This window comes from Rhea pennata, chromosome 6 (assembly GCF_028389875.1).
Source record: "Rhea pennata isolate bPtePen1 chromosome 6, bPtePen1.pri, whole genome shotgun sequence".
NCBI lineage: Eukaryota > Metazoa > Chordata > Aves > Rheiformes > Rheidae > Rhea > Rhea pennata.
Genome location: NC_084668.1, coordinates 18,641,179 through 18,666,542, shown reverse-complemented (window position 1 = coordinate 18,666,542; position 25,364 = coordinate 18,641,179). Strand labels below are relative to the sequence as shown.

At 38.4% G+C, this 25,364-nt stretch overlaps 1 protein-coding gene across 4 annotated transcripts in view; it reads left to right on the top strand.

Annotated features, from left to right (window-relative positions):
- RBMS1 (RNA binding motif single stranded interacting protein 1) overlaps positions 1-25,364 on the top strand; it is a 147,998-nt gene that overhangs the window by 78,576 nt on the left and 44,058 nt on the right. For all 4 annotated transcript variants that reach the window (XM_062578335.1, XM_062578334.1, XM_062578337.1 and 1 more), the window contains one exon: positions 3,938-4,113. In XM_062578335.1, the coding sequence (XP_062434319.1) occupies positions 3,938-4,113 (176 nt within the window). The remainder of the gene's footprint in view (positions 1-3,937; positions 4,114-25,364) is intronic.

Here is a 25,364-nt window from a genome sequence, read left to right as displayed (position 1 = left end):
TTCTTCTCCTCCTTGGCAAGCAAAATCCTTCTGTGACTCATTTCCAATCTTTAAGAACAGAATAGCTTAGAATAATAAGAATAAATAAATAAATAAAGGCTCATGTAACGATGAGTATATGCTCTAGTCGTTTTTCAATACTTACTGTGATTATTCCCATTTAACTTTTATATCCAGAGGAAAACACTGGCAGGGAACTTTCTTTAGTTTTAAGGCACAGGTACGGTTCTGTCATCAAGCATTTCCTTTTCATAACCAGTACTGGTGGTTTTCCTACTGGTAGGGCAGGGCGTTGACAGGCTGGAGCGAAGGTCTCTGAGATCAGCCTGGGAGATCCTCACAGCTGACTCCAAAGTTGGATCACACATAGCTGCAGTGATCGCATAGCTCCTACAGGGTATTTTGTCGTCAGCCTGTCTTGCTTAGAAGATGCTCATTGAAGTTGTTAGGAAGGACAGTGCTGCGGAGAACGGCCACTCACCGCTTAGCTTTGAGAAGGAAGGTGAAGGAAGAAATGGTAAACCAGTGTAGGACTTGTATTTCTCAGGAACAAAGTAGTATTGTCACGAGGAAAATGGTCTCTTAGATTGATTCCTCCTCTATTCTTGTTCACTGTTGTAATTTAAAATTTTAATAATTGAATATTTATTAATTTGACTCATTTTGAAGTTGTAATTTAATATCAAAAGAAAAATGAATGCATGTGTCTTTATGTTACATTGTTGCAAGGTAGTGTGAAGTCCTTATGATAAAAATCTTAGGAACCGCTTTTGATACAAATTAGCAGCAGAGACTACAGTTTGTGAAACAAACTTTTTGTAAAGCCTGAATCCAATTTTCAGCTAACGGTCAGGAAAGCTGTTTTTAAACAAACAATCCCAAACTTTGGCCAGGTCTCCACTGCTAAAAGTCTTGCCAGCAAGAGCTGCATCAGCCAGGAGTGTGGAAAAAATCATACACGCTTGCTGACATCGTTGTGTTGGCAAAACCCCAGGTGTGGATGCAGCTGTGCCGGCAGAGGAGCACTTTTATCAGCTTAGCTTATGTCGTTTGGGGAGGTGATGCAACTACACCAGCAGAAAAGCTCTTCTCTTGGCATACGCTGCCAGTGGGGGAGGCTCTGCCAGCAGGGCTGTAGCAGCAGGGCTCGGCCCCGTGAGGTCCCGAGCAGCAATTGCAACTGGAAGTTGAAAGGAAAAAGCAGCTCTGAGCGAAACAAGGGCCCCTCTCAGTTATTTTTTACATGAGAAGACAGTTAAGAACAGAGCAGGAAGAGCAATCCAAATTTTAAAATGAAGTTTTAATGCAAGAAGTATGTTGAAATCATACGGCATTAGAGTGCCGCTGGCCCTTTAGCGGTTGCGGGTCCATCCCGGGCCGCGTTGCGTGGTTTTGCCGGACGTCTGCGCTTTGCGCCGCCCTGGGCGGACGGCAGAGGTGCGCCTCTCCGCGGGAGCGCTCAGAAGCCCCCGTCCGCGGCCTTAGGAGGACAGCCGTGATCACATCCACGTTCCCGTCGTGCTTGAATGTGAACAGTCGCGCTGGAGCATCTTCGTGTTTGAATAGAAGTTTAAATTCCTCGCCAGGCCGTGTTTACATTTTTCAGGAAGAGAGAGATAGGATTCCTGCTGTCTGCTCACTTTCCTCTTGCCTTCGGCTAGCCGGTGACGAGGTTTTACAGAACGCTGTTCCTGACATCTTAAAATGAATAATTTAAGGCACAAAGTGTTGTAAGAAGTAAAAATGCAACCAAAAATACTGCAAACCAGAATAGAAGCTCTTTTTCTCTAGTAGTAATTAGCAGTTAAGGTTAAGACCAGATTGTTTATGTTGACTGTTATAGAAGCTGTATGTATGCGTATGGGATAAGTGCTCCTTTTTAAACCTTAACCAGAACGGTTGTATTTTTGATTGTTTAATGCTTTTTGAGGACTCTGCCAAAGACTTTTTGAAGAAGAGAATAGTGTTGTGTCAGACTGTTTGTTCCGCTCATTATGAAAATGTTTTGAAGCTCGATGCTCTGTCATTCTGCATTGCTTACAACCCTAAAAATAATTGCCTGGCGTTACTGGAAGCAGAACGGTCTAGCTGCCCGGCTTGCGCTGGTATAGTTAAAATCCGTCAGTGTTTCCATTACAAACTCAGAGGGAGGGTTTAATCTTTTTTCCCATTTTTGAATCATGCCTGGAAGAAATTCTGAAGCAGAGTTTCAACTCGGGGTATAAAACTTCTGAGGGATTTGATGTTTCTAAAAATCTTCTTAAACCTAAAGAGGAATGAGATTTTGATACTCGGTTTTGAACTTCTAAATGACCATTTCATTCTCTTTTTGGTAGTAGTTCAGTTGGGCAACAGCACTGTTTCTACATAGTGAAGTTGGCTGTAGAGTCTGCGAGTGCTGTGGTTTGCTGTTCTGTGTTGTTGTCGTTGCTGCGTAATAAACTTTGCAATGCACCAGATTGAAAGATTTCAAAACCTTCCCTGGGAAATGCAGAAGAGAAACAGACGATTATCGGGAGGGATCTGATCACTGCCTTTGCGCTTTTCCCCCACCCACAATTTCATTCCAGTTTCCCAAGGTTATCTCCAGAATAGTTTCACTTTTTTGTGTGCTAAGGCGGCAGTTTCATGGATGCTTTAAACGGACATAAACTGTAATCCCCTGCTCTGCCTACGCGCTCCCGGCCTTGTGGCAGCCGAGGAGCTGCTGTGTAGCACTAAACCACATGTGGTGAACCAGAGCAGGGAAAAGGAGTGGGGTGGGTGGGTTTTTCTTTTCTTTCTTTTCTTTCCTTTTTTTTCTTTTTCTTGGTTCAAGCTGTGGCTTACACAAGCTCTTGTGCTAGTCCAAAGAGGAGGGTGGCACAGGGGCGGGAACACAGGTGAGTCTACAGCTGCGTTTCACTTTCTCTCTATATACATAGATAGATTTCCCCCTCCACTGTAGTTTTCCTCTGGGGTCTCAAACTGGGTCTTTACTACAAGCTTCCCGAGCCGCGGAGGCTCAGGCCTCTGCAGGAAAGGGACTCTATGCACTAAATACTTCTTGTCAGTGAAAACCTTGTAGTCAGTAGGTTTTTACTGGCAACATTAGCTCTCTATATTCATTAAAATACTCCTCACTTACAGCACCACAGACCTGTTTTTAAAACTTTCTGCACCGTGTCTTGTTATGCTGTGGTTAAAGGAAATGATTAAGACTGCTCTATTGCAGATTTTCTCCAGGATATTTTAAGGTTCCATTAGGGTCAGATTTTAATAAAAGTAGCATTATTAAGGAATATATAGGAGTGTTTATGTGCTTATTTCCTTTTGAAGCTTTAATTATTTGTAATGATACAGAGTCTTTTTCTTGAAATTCTTGAAGTAATTCACAAATACTGAGATCAGTGGCAGTTTGAAAATAACACTAAGGGACAAAACTAAGTTAAAAATCTGGTCCTTAAGAGCTGTCTAAGGTCTATTTCTATCTTAACAAAAAGAAGCGCAAAGCCAGCAGAGATACAAAAGCATTTTCTAATTATTTTTATGTTTCTGGATAGATTAAGGAAGTGACATAATCTTAACATCTGCCACAAAAAAATCCTTTATGACACGTAGAATTGTCTTAGCGAATTAAACGTAGTTTATACTCACTAAAACGTAGAGCAGCAATATCTCTCTTTCATTTTCACAACAGTTGCCCCAATGAAGAGTGGTGAAACCCTGTGAGTGATATGCAGCAGAGGTTATATGTAATTTCAATCTGTGTCACGTGTTGAGAGTCCTTCAGAGGATAGTTTGATATCTTAAAATGTGTCTGTGCATCCTGTCCTGAACATGGTGTGAGAGCAGGTGTATTTGGCACACATGAGTGGTCACGGTAAACAGCACCGAGACGATGTGCGTGTTGCTTTTGCTGCCTGTAGTTAACACTACCCCACTTTTTCCTTTGCAGCAGTCCATCGTACCAGCCCACCCAATGGCTCCTCCTAGTCCCAGCACCACCAGCAGTAATAACAACAGTAGTAGCAGCAGCAACTCAGGATGGGATCAATTAAGTAAAACGAACCTGTACATCAGGGCACTGCCTCCAAACACCACTGATCAGGACCTGGTTAAGCTATGCCAACCGTAAGTACTTTGCTTAAATAAAGATTACAAAACGGTACCTTAAAAACTCTTAATAGGTGTGCAGTATGAGTGTTTGGATTATGCAGGAAGAAAAGGAGACTCTTAAAGAGTCCTTATCCTGTGCTATGATGAGAATTTTCCACGGAAATCAGGAGGAGCAGAGTGTGCTTGGTGCTTTGGAGAAGCAACGAACAGCATAAAAACAATGGTGAACATGTACAACCCCTTTCTGAAGAAATAGCTATGGTCTCTCATACTCCTGCCTGTTTCTGGTGCTGCCAAAATTGCAAAAAGATGAAGGTTAGCACCCAAACGTGGAACTTAAGAATCTGCAATAGAGGGTTTCTGTTCACTGTTGACATAGGTCTGTCAGTACCAACTCCTCAAGTAAGTGTTCTGTATCAGTATAAATTATAACTTACGTTTTGAAGCTTACCCTAGTTTCAGGCTAATTTGCATTGACGATTGTATTTATGCTTAAAAATAGGGCAACCATACAAGAATACCTGTTAATGACCGGAATTCTGGGTAGACGTGGCTTAGCAAAAGGTTTTTCAGGCAGTATTGATAACATGATTGTTTTATTTGTGTGAGTTCTTTTCTCTTGCTTTTTAATATTTACAGCAACACATGACTTCTGATACTTTTAAATACGGGTTAGATACCTAGAGATTCTGTGTAATTATGTTGTTTATACAACATTTTTGTTTATGAATGTTTTACTGACATTTTTTTTTTTTAAGTACTTCTGAGATCATTACTAAACCAAAATATTTAGCTATGGTTTTGATTTCTACCTATAAGAAAAGACCTAGATCTCTTATTTCTAAATGAATCAAGAGTCATTTGGATTTATTTATAAAACTATTGGTTGAGATTCTCAAAGTAATCTCATCTTCACTTTAGCATTTTAGTAACTAGGTTATTAAAAAAAAAAAAAAAAAAAAAAGTTGCCCAAGATCACAATGCAACTTAGCAAAATATTTAGGTAAACCCATAAGTTTTGAGTCTAGCTTTTATTAGACACTTTTATGTTTGTGAATATTGCAAAAAATGTAACACCTAATTTTTAGAGAAGAATTTCTTAATTTTTCACTTTTAACAAGACTTTCCAGGATAACAGTCACCTCTCTATTGATAAGTAGTCTTAGGATTATAATAAAAAGAAGACTTACTATTATTTCTTAAAAGAAATTTTCATCTTTTGAAATGACGAAGAAACCTTCCATCAATAACATGCACACTGTCGCTGCAGCTCCTGAGTCTTTCTGAAACATTTTGGTATGCTTTGGTCTTAGGTGCCACAGACTCATGAATATCCTAGCAAAAGATACTCAGCAGTTTCCTGTCATTAGTCCTTTGTGTCTTGGATTGTCAAAGATTCTGGTTTTCTTGTTGTTGCTCATATATGTGTTTGTGTGTGTGTATATATGTGTGTGTGTGTATATTATTTTATATATACATATATATATATATATATATATATGTATGTATGTATACATAAATTCTAGTCAAATCAGCATACCTTTTATAAATAAAGGGCAAAAACTGCAACCATGCAGTTTAAATGAATTCTGAAGTGAATTTAATGACTTGAAAGGCTTTTGCAGTTCTTTCTGTAAGATATTTCTCTCCTAAATGTCTGTCTTGAAAGAGATCTTCAAAACCTTGAGAGAGAGATCAAAATTTTCCATTTCTACTGAGGAACAAAATGAGATATCCAGGATTTTTAGGCTTGGAACATCTTTCAAAAATCTGGATAGTCTATTAAGAGCCTTAGACTTCTCTACCAATATAGACCCTTAGCAACTAAGTTAGTGTTTCAGTAAGTTAGAGATGACAACGCTCCCTCCTTCCTCATAGAAGAGCAGTAATCCACTTTTATAAACTATGGAGAGTTTCAGATGCAGAAATTTTCCTCCTACAAATCTGCCTAAGCTTCCTGGAAATAGAGAGCAAGATATTTTTGTAAGCTAACCTAGTAGTAATATCTAGCTGCCTTGCTGGAACATCCTTTGCTACTTGAGATGCTTATAATTGCTGGAAACTTCTTAAATAAGCTTTTCTATTCATATCATTAAAGAAAAAGGTAGATACATTCTGTGTTTATTGTTATCAATTAACTATGCAGAGTCTTCTCTTCTGTCTTTTTTTGAATTAATACCACCAGTTCATTCATAGAAAAAAGAAAGTTGAGAGTTATAAAATTAATAAATGTGTATTTATAGATTTTATTTTATCCACTTTAAACTGAAAGAACAGATTTTAGGTTTAGTTTTGTATGTTTATTTGCAATATTTTCTAAATAGATACAGAGTATCAACCTATCAAATAATGATGAAAAAATGAAACTCATTGTTCATTTTCATTGTGTAAGCTGAGGTAATACAAAATAAATGAGGGATTAAATCTTGAACTTGAAGGTAGTGGAAAAATCTGCTATTTACTCCAAATGTCTAAAATACTTTCGTTAGTTCTCTACAATTTTAGAGCTTTTTTTTAACAGACTGGCTCTTGCCCCCCTAAGAGGGAGCACCCACTAGAGTCCTTGATACTGAACCCATTGCAGAAGGAACACAAAACACACAAGGCTGCTCTGCATATTGCAGAAATGGTGTTGCTAGGTCACTGCCATTACTTTTTATATCTGTGGAGTTTATACAGCGTGACTCTGGAAGGGTTATTCTGTTGTCCCTTAGTTGGGAGTTTAACTCGTAGAATGTTTGACTGTTGTTAGGTAAGATAGAAAAACAGCTCTAGGTTGAAGAAATAATGGTTAAAAACCATCAATTATTGCTGCAAATGCCAGAAACGTCCCATTTACACAGATTTTCCCTCTGATCAAATCTGATTTCATTCATATGAAGACATTGTCTAGTCCATTCTTCCAATACTTATCTCTTAAGCCTTAGCATCCCACTTCAAACAAATCTGGTTTCAGTGATCTTGGATGTAGCTAGCTGTGTGATGCTTCTCCTTGTAAGGAGAAAAGTTCATTTGTCCAGAGAATATAAACAATTGTGTGTGAAACTGTATGCACCACAAGGGCATTTATACTGTTCTGAATTAAACAGCATAAATGTTTGCTTATTTTCCCTTCCTGAATGACAACGTGGATTTGTATACTGTACTAAAAAGTTATTAGAAATAATGGTTATTGTAGAGAAACATTATTTTAAAATATATTCCCTCCGAATACAGTGCAGAAGAATCGACGGAATTCTTGCGTATGTGCGTCTGGTTGTACAGTGGCTTGTGTTTGCTTTAGTCAATCTGTTTGCTTTAGCTCTTGCTAACAACAGCTAGCAGTGCTAGTTTTTGACATGTTTTTATTTCGATTAACTTTTTGGTGAATCATTAGAGAAATTACCAAATTATCGAAGTGCTGGGCTTGCTTTCTTGTAGTAGCACAGCCATGCAGTATTTACGAATACAGTTAACAAATGTTCACTGTTTTTGTGGAAACGTACTTTCCTGGCAAGAGTGCGATTTTGCCGATATATGTCTCTACAAATCTGTTCCTTACCTGCATCTGCTTGTTTTTTGTTTTTTTTTGGTTTTTTTTGGTTTTTTTGGGTTTTTTTTTTTGTTTTTTTTGTTTTTTTTGTTTTTTTTGTTTTTTTTGGTTTTTTTTTTGTTTTTTTTGGTTTTTTTTTGGTTTTTTTGTTTTTTTTTTGTTTTTGTTTTTTTTTGTTTTTTTGTTTTTTTTTTTTGTTTTGTTTTTTAGTGCTCTATTTGGAGGAGGTTTCTCCTCTTCTCCAAGATTAAAACAGCGTGTTGTGCTTTTGTTACGAAGGCTCACCTGGGAGCACAGCTATTTTCAGATTGCATTATTGGCTTTTGTGTGGGAAATGAAGCTGCCCCATTCCTGAAGTCCGGTCGAACGCAAGCCTGCTACTCCAGTTCTGCACTGGGAAAACAAATTCCTTCATATAGGTTGTGCCAGGGGCAGAATTGTGGGGAGGAATATGATACATATTTTGTTTCTTGCAAGAGTGCCCTAACAGCCAACTAAGAACAGCGTCCTGCTTGTTGTGGGACTTCGTGTGAGTCAGTTCTGTCCCCAAGAGCCTTCCACTAGGTATGCAGGGCAGGCAAAGCAGCTGATGCCGCGGCCCATAGACACCATCCTTCCAGCAGAAATTAGCTAAATGGGGGGGGGAAGGCAGAGAAAAGAGAAAATGGAATAAACAGCTGATGAGCCTACTTTGGGGAAGCCAGCAGGACGCAGCCGACCTCGGCAGCGTCCCCAGTGCTCTGAGGGGTTTCTGCAGCTGCGCTCTGCTCCGTGCTCTTCCCGTGCTTTGCTCTCTCGCACTTACTTCTCCCAAACCGCGCAGTGCCGTTGCAGGAGGCCTGCTGTCGGGAGCGAGCCCTGTTGGGAAGGGCGAGCTGCGCCGCGTTGCTGGCAGCCTCGGCCATGCCACGGCCTTGGCCGTGCAGGGTTGCTGGTAGCCTCGGCCATGCCTAATCCTGCTCCCTTCCCCCTCACTCGCCTGAGGTGCCTCCTTCAGCTCTTGTGCTGCCCTTCTGTGCCTAGATGCATAATTTAGAGCTCGTTTACACCTTTTCACTTGGAGTTAGTTGGACAGTTGTTTCCTGCAGTTTAGTTGATATCTGAGGATCTGAAAATATAGGGTATAACTGCCAGTTATTTCCCTGAAATCCTAGAGACTGCTTCTATGATTAGGGATTTATGGGACTGGAACTCATGAGATTCAGGCAGGAGTTGATAACTTGCTTTGACACGTTTTCTAGGTGCTTTCCAGACTCTCACTAAGTGCTGTGCTTCACTGCGTGTGACCTTTATGTCCAAACCACATAGTCCAAGAGCCCTGTGCTTTCCACTTTCTTCTCGCCTGTGATTTACTACTTACGAGCCTGCAGCGTGGCATCCCTGCAATGCCAAATTTCTTCAGTCCTCCACTTGTGCCATTTACATCGCTGAATCAGGATGCTGCAGCAGACCCTTCCTCACCCTCCTGACAGCCCTCAGGCCAGGGTGAGATCTCAAGCTTTGAGGCTTAACTCGGGGCTCCCACATAGGGCTGAGCATAAATCATCAAGTGGGGCCACCTCGGGTTTGCACGGTTCCAGGCTGTTTGCTTGTTCTGCGTTGCGTGTATCGAGCTGTTTGTCATCTATATAATATTTTGTTGAAATACATCTTTTGCTCTGGACAGTTTCACTCAAGCTTCCTCCCTTAAATTATTGCGGTAGGGTCATAATGCAGTCATTTAATGGGATTACAATTAGGAAAGCAGCTGGTTTAAGGTAACAAAGTTAGTGATATAATTACCCCGACAGAGCATTGTGCTGCTCAAGGATGGCCAGAACATGAGAGCAGAGTCGTGCCGTGTCCGGCTTTGCTTCGTAGGCGCTTGGGAAATTGTGTTGAGGGAGGTGTTTTTTAAGGATTTTTTTCAGCTGAAGAGCAATTGCAGAGCTTTAAATCGCCTGCATAATAAATACAGGCATAACTAAAACTGCTTCACTGACAGGCTAATGGTCTTTTTGAAACATTTGAGTCAGATCTGCTATGTAGCTTTGTTTCCGCAGCATGAAAACTTTTTTTTTTTTTTTTTTTTTTTTTTAGATTTTTCCATACTTTTAATTGTTCCCTCTTTTGGGGCAAGAGTACCCAAAAATGTTTCAGTTGTAAAGTGCTTGCTCTTAATAAAATACTTAGATTTATAAGTCCTGTGACAACCATTAGCATATTAGTGTTTCCCTGGGCTTTGCTTCCTGTGTAATTGTGACCTCTCACTGTGCTGCTCTTTCCCATCTCCTTCAAATATGCTCAATATTGAGAAGTTGTGAACTGGAGCTCTAAGATTTACTGTAGCAGCGAGCTGTCATCACTGCTGTCACTTAAGAGCAAAAAAACCTGCTAATTTTGCTCAGCATGTGTCTTATTAGAAATCAGACCTGGCTGGGCTTTAGCAAATAGCTTTAGCAGTAGTCTTTTGCATTTAACTCATTTGGGAGAAGGGGCTGGGTGAGTCACTGCTGTTCAGTTCGCATGCTAAGGAAAGGTTAAGACTTCCTTGGAGGGCAGGCAGTGCAAGTCAGGAAAGCAGAACTGTGGATTTCAAAGTAGTTAACTCCTCTGTCTCGCGCTCTCTCTCTCCTTTTTCTTTTTCTTTTTTTTTTAATATTTTTTTTTCTCTTCCAATCTTTCTCCTTTATTCTCCATTTTCTTGTGCTCTTTCATGGTTTGTCTCCCAACTGCAGTGAAATGTTCATAATTGCGTGGAATATCATTCCATGTCACATAATTAAATGGGATACATCAGTGTTCCTGATCCCTTTGAGATCAGTATGAGTATTAATACAGATTATATTGGAACAGAATCACATCCTTTTTTTCCTTTTTTTTCCCACAATGGAAAGAATACCCCTACAAATCAGTTCTTGAAGAGGTTCATGTGTGCATTTTTTTTTGTTTGTTTGTTAGCGGTAGTATTGCAAACATCCCTGACTAAAGAACGCCTGGTTTTACAGTATGTCATGTGCCTGGAGGAGGAGGTAGAGCCTTCAGCAATCCAGCAGTGTGAGATTTGCACTGTGCAGCTCTGTGCTATACCGTACCAGCACCATCTTTTGCTGGTGGAGGAGGAGTTGCAGTGTGTAAACTGGCCCGGCCAGCTTGCGTGGCAAGGCGGTGTGCTGTGTGGATGTGAATGTCTTAGCTGATGACCTTCAGATAGGTCGGTATAAAAAGGAAGCATCTCATTTCTATAGCTGAGATGAAGTAGTGTTCAGGTTTGTAAATCCTTTTTTGCCGGTTCCACCGGAGAGGTGTGGATCTGATATGAAGACTGAAATACTTTTATTGCTAGGGCTTGACTCCCCTAGTCGGCACTGAGGCATCTGCATGGTATGCCGTGGGAACTGTGATTGGCCTGAAAGTTTAATATTTGGCTTAAGTAGTAATTTCCTTTATTATTACTATTATTATTTAGTAACTAGTTTCAGCCTGGGTTATATTATGAAGCGACTGGTCTGATATGGTGTAAAGAAAAGATTGTCTTCTCCCAAACATTTACAAAAACAGAAGTTCGGACAGCTTTACATTCACGATCCAATGAAACCCATTCTGAAGTCCTCTCTAAGGAGTTCCAGAGTATTTTTTGCACAATAATATATTTTTGTAGATTACAATTAAGGAGCCTTGTAATTTTCCAAAAAATACATAACCGAAGAAAAAGTTGCCTTTAGAGTCCTAACCTCTGAATGCAGCAAATCTCTTGAGATGCTTTGAGTTTAAAACAAATATAATAGTTTTAGTTTTCTTTCTATTATGTGATTAAACTTCAAATGTAATTGAAAATAAAATGATTTTTAACATTTCAACTCAAGATTTCCTTTAGTGGTAATAGCCAAATATTAACTAGCTATTCCTCTGAACAAAGCCTCTTTAAAAACTAGAAATCTGAATACAGATGCCCTTAGGAGCTCCCTCTGCACTTTGGTCACAGATGCTTGTACAAGCTCCAACTCTCCTGGGAGATGAGAGCTTTGCTGTAGTGCGAGGCCCCCGGAGAGGTGATCCCATGGAATTTCCTTTAGGAAGTGGGGGCGAGGGAGGAGAGGAGAGTGGAAGGAATGTTTCATCCACAGCTGCTTGTAAAAGAGGCACTAGGAAAATGCATCAGAAAACCACTGCCATCAAACGTCGCTCGTCAGGATAACCCGTGCTTCAGCGTTTTGAAGGTGCTTTTTTAGTTGCAGTGGACTCCTGTAAATATTTAAAAGTACCAGTCAGGTTTTCTAGTGGGCTCCAAAATGCTAATGCCAAAAACTATCCCTTCTGTTAAAAACAGTTTAAGCAGGAGACTCAAATATACAAACTTAAATCAGAAACCATTTCAGAAATGAATCAGCTTAGAGTCTAAATTGATTTCTGCCCTAGCATGCTTGCATAAAATTTGCCTTTCTATCAGGATACTGTGCTGAGAAGAAAGCAGGATCAGTATTTGCAAACAGATTTGTATGTCCGATGTCTAATATCCAGTGTATTTTCACATAACTCTTAGAAATTTTGTGAATTCTGAGCTTGTTTGTTAAAGAGTAGTTCTACTCAGCTCTGAATTATGCAATGTTAACTCTTTAAAATGAAAAAATGAGCCATCTGATGTTGACACATTGGAAGACCAGTTATCTTCTCAGTAACCTTTCAATAGAGCAGTAATATTTTTTTGCTGCATCATTGTATGCTAAGTTGCTGTTAGAACTGAAATAGTAACATCCCCAAATTGTATGAAAACCAGAGAGTAAACGTCCATATTTTACCTAGAAAATAAAAGCAGTAGCAAATGTAGGTAAACAAGTGAATCAATGAACATTATAATTGAGGAAATAGAAAAACTAGTGTTTATCTTAAAAACAAAACAAAAACAAAAAACAAAAACAAACAAAAAAACCCTTGGTCCTCACTTGTTTTCCCACAACTTCTAAAATTCTGTCCTGTTCTGACATTCAGAAAATGTCACCTGCCTCTGTTCAGTTTGAACAGTGCTTTACTCAAGACTCAAACCAATCCTATAGAAAATTAAATTTTGAAAGCACTGCTGGGAGAATTATTAACATTTCATCATTTAAAAATCTAATCTTTGCAGATAGATGTGCAGTAAAGGGGGGAAAGGGCAAACTTTAATTTGAATGTGGATTTTGTTACGGTAAGTGGAAATAAAGCAAAGAAGAATTTGATTTGGGGTCTGTTTTGATGCTGTTAGTGGTACAAATGTTCCATTTTAAATAGTGTGTGTGAGTAGGAGTTAATCATTTACAGAATCATAATTTCAGTAGAAGAAATATGTTCTAATTGTACACCTCTCTTGTCCTTTCCATTTCCTGTCATATTCATTTTAGAATCTGACTTTCCCAGAAGAGGAAAAACTTGTAATCTGTTGATTTGGTGCCATAACAAAAATCCCCTAAGATAAACTTTTTGTGTTATGTCTCTTAATTTGGATATTAATTTAATAATTTCTGGCATTTATCTTGATTGAAAATTACTTGTGTTAGCCCAAAATGCATGCTTTTAAAATATTTTCTATATTGTATGAAGTTATATAATCATATGTTCTGTCTCTAAAAGATAGAGTAATGGGTCAATATTCTTGTCTAGAAGAACATTGTTCATGTAGACTTTACACTTTGAGTGTTTCAAATGCAGAGCCATTAACAAACTTTTTCACAAGTTATCAAAATACCAGCAATTATTCCAATACATTGATATAGGCATTTTTTTCCTTTAATGTTGGAGTGAATGCAATAGTAAAATAAGTGTTATGTTAATAGAAGACATAAAACAAGAAGAAAAAGATTGCTTCATATAGAGTAATACAAATACTGGAGAAATCTGAAATTTTTTATTTGCAAACTCAAAATACCAGAAAGGAAGTTATACGTATAACACCAGGAAAAGAGCCAAACTACTTATTTCTGGTGTTAAGGACTTTTTCTACTGTTGGTATAACAACTAAAGAGCTTTTGGAGTCTGGAAACTAGCAGAATTTTGCAGTTTATTATGTTGTTTTTTTTTTTTTAATTCAGCGTGCGTTTAAAATCACGAAGGAACGGGTGTCTCTCGCTCCTTCTCATTTTGAATTAGCAAACTCCATGAAGAAGAGAAAAGAAAAGCAGCTTAGATGTGCCCACGAGACAACGGCGAGCTCTGGTTTCTGTTTGCTTGCAGCGCGCTCACGAAGGTCTAATCCTAGAAAGGCCCGAGCGCCTGCAGGAGCTCGCAGCTCCTCCTGGCAGCAGCGCGGCTTGGAAGCACTTCGCGCTCTGTAGCGTGGGCTTCGTGTTTGGTTGGAAGTGAAGGCTGAGCTTGTGAGCGAGCGAAGAGCGTGCTGCCAGATAAGCTCCATGGTCTCTAGGTTTCTTTTTGTTTTCTTCCTCCTTTTGGACCTGTAGCTGTGCAGTACCCAATGGCAGGAATCTCTCAAGCATTAAGTCAGCGCAGCTTGGCGGAGTTATGGAGAAGCTGTCTGGTAGAGAGAAAAGCAACCCTTTGCCGTCGAGGCCTCGACGGCAGTCAGCGTGGCCGGTTATCCGGCGGAGCTGACACGCTGATCTGTTTGCTTCCCCGCGTTGCTGTTTGCAGTACCGTGATTTCACAGGGAATGTTTGTAAACCGTGTGCGTTTTTTCCGGATAGCCTATATCCGCATCCTGCGCTTCCCACGCTTGATGCTACATGGTTTTATTGTGTTGCAGAATGGTGGCAGGCCTTGTCTTCACTTTTATTTTTAAGGCTTGCTTATTTGTTGCCAAAGTATGTTTGCTATATTTTGAAGATCTTAAGTATTGAAATGGAAAGTATTGTTCGTGTTCCCTTTTCTCAGTGACGGCGGCAGCTTACAGGCTTTCCTTGTCGCAATACGAAGTAGTAGCAGTAAAATACCATTAGCCAGTACTGCCACTGAAAACAATCTGTCGTCATACCGTGGCCTCAGCATGAATATGCTCTTTATTGTTTTGATGTAAATCAGGATCAATTCTTTTTGAAGATGTTCCAAACACCCATAGCTATGACATTATAAAAATATACAATGGTCTGTCTCAGTCTTCTGTTTCTTCCCCAGTGAATTGTGTTACTTTGTTCCATGAGAAATTCCAAAGGTTTTTCCGCTCGTTTCCTTAATTGCTTATTCAGTTAAATACTTGTTAATTCTCTTTGAAGTCTGGGAGACCCACTCTGAATTACACAAATTTGCAAATATTGTAAAATATTTTGAAAAGAGTGGCCCTCAGTGGAGGGGCGACAACCCTATCCATCGCTAATCAGCTCTTTCCCACCTAACCTCTGGAAATGACATTCGGGTAGTAGTCAGTGTTTTGGATGACTGACTTTTGGTTGAATTGATAAGGTATAAAAATCAGGAAGGTTTCAGTGGATCACAGAAAAGGCCCAAGCTGTTAAGACCTTCGTGGGTAGCTAGCCAGAGTAAGAAAAGTTTTTTTGACTCTCATTGCTTTTTGAGAAGAGGAAAAGACTTTTTTTTTTTTTCCCCTCTGTTTCCATTTAACCAACAAATTGCACTCTGAGGCAATAACTTGAAGCAGACCTCTTGTTGATTTAGACCACTATGAAGCACTGAACTGCTACTTAATTTGTGGTGAGTTTTTTCAATCTTCTCTATTTAAGATGCTGCACTTTGTAAATGCTGCTTAAAAATATATTGATCCAAAGACAGTGCCTGTATTCTCTTTACAGAGCCCTTCACCTGAACTTGTGGTTCAGGCACCTGGTACTATTTATCAGATCTCACCACACCAACTCTAGTTAAATTTTTGCCATGAAACAAATTCAGTTCCTATTTCTCTGGATGAAATTTAATGAGTTCCTGTAATAGAAGACAATTTAGTGCCCTGAGGGTGTTTTTGCTTTGCTCTTTTTTTTTTTTTGTCATAGTTAGGATGCCCTTTTATTCCTTTCCTTAAGTAAGAGGAGAGGGAATGAATCTTTCAAGTGCAGAGAGAGTGAATTATCATAATTTTACTTTATAGTCAGGAAGGAGTATTTTCTGAGGGCAATGTTTTCTTTGGTTCATTTGTGTCCTTTCCAAACTTTCATTTTGTTCAGTCTGACAATTTACTGAATATTTAATTGTTCTTTGGGGGTTTAACTGGATTTGTATTTGGGCCTGGGTCGCTGGTTTTGTCTCTCCAGGACTGTATAGTTATTTTCTGGTCATCTTGTTCCAAAGGTGTTTGACAACTCAGAGTTCAACTTCTTCAGTGATGGAGGAAATGTGAGGCTGTTTCCCTCAAGCTGCTTTCTTCTAGTGGTAGAGGTCAACATTTGGCTGTGACATCTCTCCTTTATTTTTCTGGCAGACAGTTCTGACATTCTTGTTGCTGAGATCATCCCCGCTAGGGCTTTCAGAAGAACATCTGACTGAGGCTCAAATTCTTCACCTTCCGCTGTTCTGACCGTATATGTAGGAAGGGTCTCCGTCCTTTCCCATTAATAATTAATTTAATTAATTTGCTTCTAGATACTTTTTTTTTTTTTTTTTTTTTTAACCAGTGATCTGTGGATTTGTGGTTTCTTCCTTTTGCTATGATTTGGTTTCATGTTGAGGGTGTGGATCCTTTTAATCCCAAGGATACTTTAAGAGAAAGAAGTATCATTAAATTACTGCAGTCTGAGTCATTTGGTCTGTGAGTTTAGTTCCCTGGCCTTCCCACACAGCGTTTCCGATATGCAGTGAGCTGAGGGTGTGCAGGAAAGACTGTAGACTGACCTAGATACTGTTTAACTCTTTACTAATGAGTGGTTTTCTGACACTGGATACAGACATTGCTTCACTGGATTATTAGTCCTTTACTATGAAGGAGCCATATCTGCAAGGAGATATCCTTATCCATATCTGAAGGAGCCATTTTCCCCCTCCTGTGTAATTTTCATCAAAAATATCACAGCATTTCTGTTAGGTTTCAATTTTCATTTTGGAAAAATAGTAAATGAACTATTCTAGAATCTGAAGTGTAGTGGCATTGGCATTCATCCACAGGTAGAATTTTGGTTTCTTTCTAACTGTACTTACTGCTTTTAAGAGAAAAGTTTGTTCTGTTGTCCTCTTACAGGCGAAGAAAGTAATCTCAGGCTGTTGACAGACAAAACAAAAAACAAAGCATCTATAGGCCAATTAAGCCCAGAAATACCATGACCATGTCATACAAACTCCTCCTTTGGCATGTGTTGTTGAATCTGTTCAAGAGAAGTTGTTGTGGTATGTGTGATACAGAACTAACTCTGCTGACTTTGAAATTGTCTGTCAGCGTTGCTCTGGTTGATTGATTTTCCTGGCACTGTATCAGAATGTGTTTTTGAATAGTCCCTTTTGTGATGGCTGGTGCTTTGGGTTCGTGAAGCTGCCGTGACTGCTCCTTTTAAGCAATTTTGAGTCTGTGTTCTATTCTGTTTAATGTAGATGCCATACTGGCGTGCAGAGGTAGAGCCATCGGAAGGTGCATCCAGTTGGTTTTCTCTGAGCCCAGCTGGGACAGTCTTGAGTCACTTCTTTGTTCTGGCTTGACTTTTCCCTGCTTGGCCAGGGTTAACCTCCCTTGTTTGTGAGACCCATCAGTCCAATCCTTCCTCAGGCACACTAGCCAAAGTGCAGCCTGGGCCACTAGACTTCTCCTTCCATGGTGGTGTTTGTAGTCACTGGATGAAAAATTCATAGAAATGAAGGTCTGGGGAATCACATTCGTTTCAGCCAGTTTGGATGTATTCAACATCATAATCTGGTAATACACAGAGTGCTGTGATGGCATGTTTGCCTGCAGCTCAGAAGTAAAAGTAGGCTGAAGGTGTAGTGATTTCAGTTGTATTTGACTACCTACTTTAATGATGGGATCAGAACAGGTTAACGGTGTTTTTGAACAAAAAGGTATATTTAAGCTACAGAAAGCAAAATTCCAAATAAGTATCTATTACATTCTCTTTGCAAAACTGCAGAAAGCAAACTGCCTCCTGCTTGCTTCAATCAATATTCAAAAGACTGTCTATCTTCAGCAGTGTGAAACTAAGGAAGTGTCACTGAGTATGACCCTGATGCATCCACCACAAAGGTTGTACTTTAGATTTTCTGCTGCAGCTTGTGATTGCTCATGTATCTAAAATTTGGCAACAGATGGATAGTATTTTTTTAATGCATAACACAGTCCCCATCTCAGCACTTAATACTGCTAGAGACATCTTTTCACCAGAGCCATGCAGTTATGATCAATAATATGTGAGCTGATGTTTCCGCTCAATAACATACAGCCGCTTAAATGCCCTTCTGAAGTATTTTGACCCCTGGAGAGAACTACTTTAGTACAATCATTTTCCCTATTGAAATGGAGATATTTGCTACTCAGCACAGCTGGGTCTTGAGACTGGAGAAGCAGATTCAAATAGGGAGCAAACCTATACGCCATGTTGTTAAGGGGGCAAGGACTCTGGAAGGTCTAGCGGTGATTTTGAATAATTCAGCTATTTAATAATGTTCTAGGGTGACTGACATTAGATTACCAGAAATTAAAGATTTGACTTGTAATATTAATTCTATAGTTGCTTTATAATGAGGTGTTAATTCCAGTATAGAATAGTTATTGAAAGCAGAATGTTGTTATGAATATTTCATAAAAGAAGAAATACCACTGTTCAGATGCAATTCAGAGAGATTGAAGGTTATTTAAATATATTGAAGGGTTCTGGGTTTTGTTCCTCTTCTGCCCTCCAGATAGAAGAGGGGCAATCAGCACTTTCCAAGACTGGGTGTTAAATCAGTGCAAGATGCAGATAAGAGCAAATAGATATCTTTGCCTAGAAAATATCTGAACCTCTTAGGCCAGGTCTTTGACTCTTGTTGTCTTAGTGTTACGAAAACGCAAAGAAAACATACAGGATATAGTATCGTATCTTACTAAAACACACACAGGCATTAATCTAGTGATCAAGCATCTTCTGTAAAAGATAAATGCAAGAATAAGCATTTATGTATAATATAGAGAAAATATTTTTTCCTCCCCATTCCACAATATTTGATACAGTTCAGAGTGGATGTAGTATGTAGTTCAGAGTAGGAAGTGTTCAGGTATGTGGCTGAAAGTGTCCTTGCACTTTGGCAGGCCCTATCTGACCCGTGGCTTTCAAGACTTTACCAACATATTCCTTGAGATGTCAGTTATTTAAATTGGGGATGTAAGACTTTGGTTAGCAGTCTTCTCTACAAGTGATATTAATAGACAAGAATAAATAAAAAAAAAAAATTCTCCTGCAGGTTAACAGGCTAGTAGCATTAATACCTGTCTGTCTGTCCACATAGGAGGTAGGCTCATGCTAGCTAGGAGAGTAGTTAGAATAACACCATTGATTTATTCTGTTCTGACTAAAAGAAGGGGGAAAAATGTTGGGAACTGATGATAAATAACGTTGTTTTCCCCTTTCCTTGTCCTTTGTCTTCTCTCCAAAGAAGAAGAAACACAGGCAGGAAGAGCCAAAATAAGGAATGATGTATCATGCACTGAAAATGAGCAAATTTGGTTTCTTTGAATGAAGGAGGAATAAAATGAAAAGAAAAATAGTCAGTCTTCAGGTATACAGTCTAGGGACTAGTTTATGCTCCCAAGCTGATCTGTACTGCTTAGCAAAGGGAAGAGAAGGGAGTTATAAATTACGAATAACAAGAACTGCCTTCTCTTATGTCTTATAGTTTTATTCTTCTGAGCTGTTAGTGTGGGCTGTGCAAAATTGGTGAAGCTGAAATTTACCAAGATTTATGCCTGAGTATAGAAAAGCTGCCTTACTTTCAGATTAGAAGAGCTAGCAGTGGTAAATCAATATATGCAAGTCTGCAGAGTTGCCATGAGCTTAGCTTTTAAATACATATTAGCATTCATCTAGTTTAATTTCTTACCTTCCCAGATATTGACGTTGATTGATGATCATTTCTCAGTGTGAAAATAAAGAGTGAAATAAATTGTCTGACTGTATAAATAATATTCCAGAGTTGTAATTTAAGCCTGTTTGGTACTTCAGTATTCTACTTGCAATTGAATTATGCTTTTTAAAAACATCTTTCATGGTTATGTGAAACTCCATGCTTCTCACTTTTCGTATTCTTTCAGTGAGCCCCATGAACTATGATAGTTTGTTTTCAAAGTATATTGCTTCAGTTTTTGATGGGGTCTGTTTGAAACACAGAGGGTTTTTTTTCAGTACTTTTAGTCCAAGCACACACTTCCTGCCCATTCTGTAGTGTTTAGGCAGGAGAACAACAGGGTGAGACCATTTTGCTTTCTTAAAGTAACATAGCTTTTTTCCTTCCATCTTGAAGCTGTATGAGACTGTAACTCCTTCCCATATACCTGAGTAGCATCGGTTAGTAGAAGCACAGCCATCACACAGCAAATTTCTGTAGAAAATAAAATTGTCTTTTTTTTTTCTTATTTAAATAAAGTCTGTAGCACTAAAGTGGATTAGCAGAGGATTTCAAATAGTTTTTAATTTGTTCCTCTCTGTGCAAAATTAGGATTTTCCAGAGTTTTTTGCTGCCAAACTGGACACTAAATGATGCGGTTTAGTGCAGCCTTTTTCATGAGGAAGGAGTGTAGAGGCAGACATTCTGATTTTAATAATGATATAGCACTTACAGGTCATTCCTTATATGAATGTCTTAAGTTATTTATGACAATTTTGAAATTTATTGTTTGTGATTATCTGTAAGTGCTGCTGAATAGCTACACAAATCATTTCTGGGAGGTAGTGTAAATGATCCTCAGTCAGGTTTCTTGTGTTAAAAGTTTCTATAATGCTTTCAGTGTAAGAGAACTACATATTGATTACAATACACTGTATTAGAAGTAGAATAGTGGTAAATCAGTTCCGAAATCACTCAGTCTAATAATTTACACACATCATTTCATATTCTATCCAATGATAAAACCGTTTTCTTAGAAAACGATGCTGTGTAGTTCTGCAAAAAAATGTATATAGTAGTCTTTTACTAACCTGGTTATTTAGCTCATCAGAATGTGGACAGGAAGCAAAGCTTTTAATATCAACCAGCGTTTGTGTCTATGTATGCTGATACTTGAAAACTGAACATAAGTCTGCATAGTTCACACCTTTTAAAATGCTTAGCATTTGAGTCTGAAAATGGCCAAATAGAAAAGCTTCTAAAACTGTAGACCAAAATAAGCTATGAAGTATTTAGATACCTCTGCTGTAGATTTCACAAGCTGTGAAGATGCATAAGCCAATTCATTCTCTTTAATAATGTACGGTATTACAATATTATACAACCATACAATACTTTGACATACAAGTGTATTAAAAAGGTAAATCCTTCTATGCTTCTGATATGCTTATCCTAGCTATGCTGATATGCTTAACCTATAAACTGTAAAGTAACAAGGCTACTGAGCTGATAGGCAGCCCAGCAGATGGCTCGGAGATTACGCTAAATCGGTCAGATTGGCACAGGTGGGGTGGGTTATGGAAGGGGCAGCGTCTGCAAAAAGTTAGTTGCAATCGGCATTTCTTAGGTTTGTTGCTTGAAATTTCATTTTTCTTGAGGCAGGTGAGAGCTTCCCTCTTCTAGGCTTTTCTATTACAAACACCTTGATTACAGTTAAAATGAGTACGTAATCAGCAAATTTAGGACCAGCCTGTTGGTATCTGGATTTTCATAAGAATCAACAGAAGGAAGAGAATCCGGTAGGTGTTTACAAATAGGAAAAAAGATCTCATTGGCAAGGCAAGAGGTTTGCTCTGTGAATTTGTGGTGTTGCTCTCTCCTTTTTCAGTGTCTGGGGCTGTTGCTCCAATCTCTCCTTATCATCGAGTTAAGCATTATCATCTTGCTAGTTTGTGAAATATTAAATTGGAATTAAATATGAGCAGAATAAATTAAGTTGAGCAACTTACTGCTATCCTTATCCTTACATTGAACATCACAGCTGTAGAATTTGTGGGTAGCTTTTAGCTTATGCACAGATCCAGGAAGGTAACGTTCAGAAGTGGTTATCATGAGTGGCCCCCTTGAAATGCTGGCCAAGGTAGGCATTCTGGTGAGAAGGAATAGCAACAGTCAAGGTATCATTATCTTCAATGAAAACAGTGTTTTGGTGGTAAAAATTATGTTGCAGCTGAGCAAAGATAGGCTAGCAGTCAGGGTTTTGAAAAATCTCGCTCTGAAGTGTGGGTGATCATTAATCACAGTTCTGCTAAATATCTATAGTCACATCTCCAGTGAAGAGATCAGATGCCTATAAATGTGCCAAAGCCTAGAATAGGAGTTATAGATTCATTCTGCAGAATTTGCTTTGTTAATTAAAAAAATAAAAATAAAATCAAGATTTTATGACTAGGATTTTTCTTCTCATTTTTTCATTTTACTGTTGCTGTGTTTTTTTTTTTTTTTTTTTTTTCTTTGTCAGAGAAACTTCAGTTGAATTGTTCTTAATGCTCGCAAAGAAGACACCTAGAGCTCTCCCTTCCAACTCCAAGTGCTATGTGAGGGGGAGGTTTCTTTCTTTATTTTTTAACCATAATTGTGTCATCATAATTCTGAAGAGTAATTTTTTTTCAATATATACATTCTTAACCTATTAAAAAAAAATCCTAAACATACATGCTGTTACTTAATGTTTTTTGATTTAAGATTGATGGAGAAAACACTGCTCCAGGGAATTTTTGGATATATATCACAGGCTAGAAAGCCACATTAGGAATGCTGTTTTTAATTCCAGCTGTAATATGTCTTAAATGTTTAAACTATTTAGAGATACTAAAAGAGCAATTTTCCTAAGTTGCACCAAATGAACAGGGGGACATACTTTCAGGATAATCGATTTGTTGTTCAAAAATAAGCTAATAATTGAAAAACTGTTGCAAAATTCTATTAAAGAAAAAAAAAAGATGTAGTATGCTAGCAGAACTTATTTTTTTCCTAGTCTCAGTCAGCTTCTAAAGAATGGACAGAAATTATTCACATCTCTGCAAAGCAAGAGGAAGCAAACATTTCCTGATTCTAAGTACATTTCTTCCCTACCCCCACATATCATCTTCTGCTTAAACCAGGAAATAACTACTCTTAAGAGAAACAAAATGGATAGCTGAAAAATAATAATCTCCAAAATCTAATTTCTTCCTGTATACCTCCTACTATTCATTAGCGTTCTGAACTCCTGGCTCCTCTTAGCTGTAAGGGGTAGATACATTTGCGTAGAAGGAGCCAGTATACTATATAACAAGTACCTACTCATAAAATATCGTCTCTTATCCATTACAATTAATATTGCACAAGAAACCAAGAAGCTATCTGTTCATACTTCAGGAATAGGAGTTATATGCATTCATTATGCTACATAGCTGCTCTTCTAAGTGATACAAGGATGGATAATTGTAAGAACTGATAAAATACTTGATTTCTGCATTAGATTTTGCCTTTTTTGTTTCCTTCTCAATGAATTTTAGAAATGTAACATACAGGCCCTGAAGGAAAGATTGTTTGTACTGAAGAAATACTAGTTTGTACCATGCTAATGTTGGTAACTCCATCAGTAATGATGATAGTATAGGCTTTCATACACTAATACTTATGCAAAATACAAATATGCAAAACTTATAAGAGGAATTAAAGGTGGAGAGGACATGAAGAAAGTTTTCTTGACCTTGCAAAGAATATACAATTGCAGCACAGAAGATTAATACTATTGAATGGGGACTAAAGTCAAAGACTTCTGTTTTCTTAGTACGTAGATTCTAACTCTTCAAAAAACATTCTTTTCATTAACAGACAATGTAATTTCCATCATTTTGCAAAAATTAGCTGTTTTGTGTTGTAATAACTTCTAGTCTACTTGGTTAGGTATTTCATCCCCCATGTAAAACAAAATCAACCAGGAAAGTTACTTGGATATCTGTATACTTTCAAAATGCTGTCTTTTCTTCTGGAGTATTAGAGAGTATTAGGATCATTGCTTTAAAAAAAAAAAAAAGAAAAAGAAATATATAATAGTTTCAAAACACAAGCAAGTAGTAAGTTAGATTATGCATACCTATTTACTGTCTGAAAAAAAAGGAAATAAAATAAATACTACTATTTTTATGTAATGTTAAGTTATGCACTAAAAATGATTGGTCCAACTTTTGTTTGAAGTTGCTCATTACGTTCTGGTGAGTGAATCTTTAGGCCAGGATGACCGTAAAGCAACTGAGCTATTCCAAAGAGTTTCTTAAAGAAACAACAGAAAACAAAGTACAGACAAAATGTTCTCAGCAGCATCTCCTTCCACACTAGGGCAAAAATGTGGTGAAGAAAAATCTAAGAATGGAAACCATATGGCTATTGTCTGTGTAACCTTTGATTCTGTTCTCCAAACTTAGTGCTCTACTGGATGGAGTAGGTTTCTCTGAGTTTTTGTAGCAGAACATTTACCCACAACTAGGTAGCAGTGTTAGAGAAGGTTGCCACAAGGTCTGGCAGTATTGTACTAGCGTGTATTTTTCTGAAAGTCCTACCTGATGGAAAATCCAATATTTCATACATGGAAAAACAGAAAAAAAAAATCTGTATCTCAGCTTAAGAAGGGAGCAAGAGCATTATGAGGTTCAGTATGTTGTTTTCCTAGGATGCAGCAGAGAGAGAGGGAGGCTTGAGAGCCAGGTACCACCTTCCTTACAGATTCCAGCCACAGAAGCTGCTCTGAGCTTGTCTTTGGAGCCAGGGGAAAGATTGCAGGACTGAGTGTGTCCCTGGCTCTACTGTTGGCCTAGAAATGTCCTGACCACTGGAAGAGCATTGAGATTTGGGAGCCAGCTCTATCAAGACAACTTCTACTGAAGACTCCCTTGACTCCTTTCTTCAGTTATAGGGAAACTCTGTTTTCTTTATCGCATGAGGATGCGAAAGGTGTAGAAAAGCTGAGTACAGGTGAGGCCTTCCCATGGACTGCTCATATTTCACTTCTTCAGGCTTTAATCAAGATGAACTCGTTGGACTTCCACATATTCTACAAGTGTGATGAGGACTGTGATGGTGTTCTTGATTTTTAAGATCCCTAATTTCCAGTAAATTATTTTGAGCAGTACTGTTAAAAATAGAATACTCTGATTTGGGGGAGGTGGGAACAATCTCTTAGAAGCTGCAAATTCCTGATTTACAGAGGTGATTATGCGTTCTGTTTTGTTACATGTATTTATTTAGGGTGGTACTGAAGGAGAGTAATATTCCTTTTTAAATAGGGAGCTAGCACATTTGAAGCGTGTGTATGATGCACAGGGATCGACCATATTATCCACTGAATAAGGCCATGTCTGAACAAGAAAGATTTCTTTTTTCAAGCTGATTTACAGACAGAACAAAGGCTGAAAAAAGTTTTAGATTGTGAATGCATTCAACAACTGTAAGATTTTTCAGAATTAAATGATCTGCTTTCCCACATGGCCCTCCTAGCTGGATCTGCCTGTTTAGTTGTTGTTCTCTATTGCTTGTGGGTCACCTAGTGAGAACATTGGCTTCTTTTTGAAATTTTATGTTCAGCTAGGTTATCTTTCCTTTTGCAATTCCATCTTGTACTGAGTTCATGCATCCAGAGCCACTTACCTATTATGAAATCCCTGCCCAGCTTTGCCACGTAATTCTGGCTCTTAAAAATGGAGTATATGAGATACTAAGATTAAAAAAAAAAAATAGAGTAAACACAGAAGATACACAGCATTGTTTCTATGTAGTG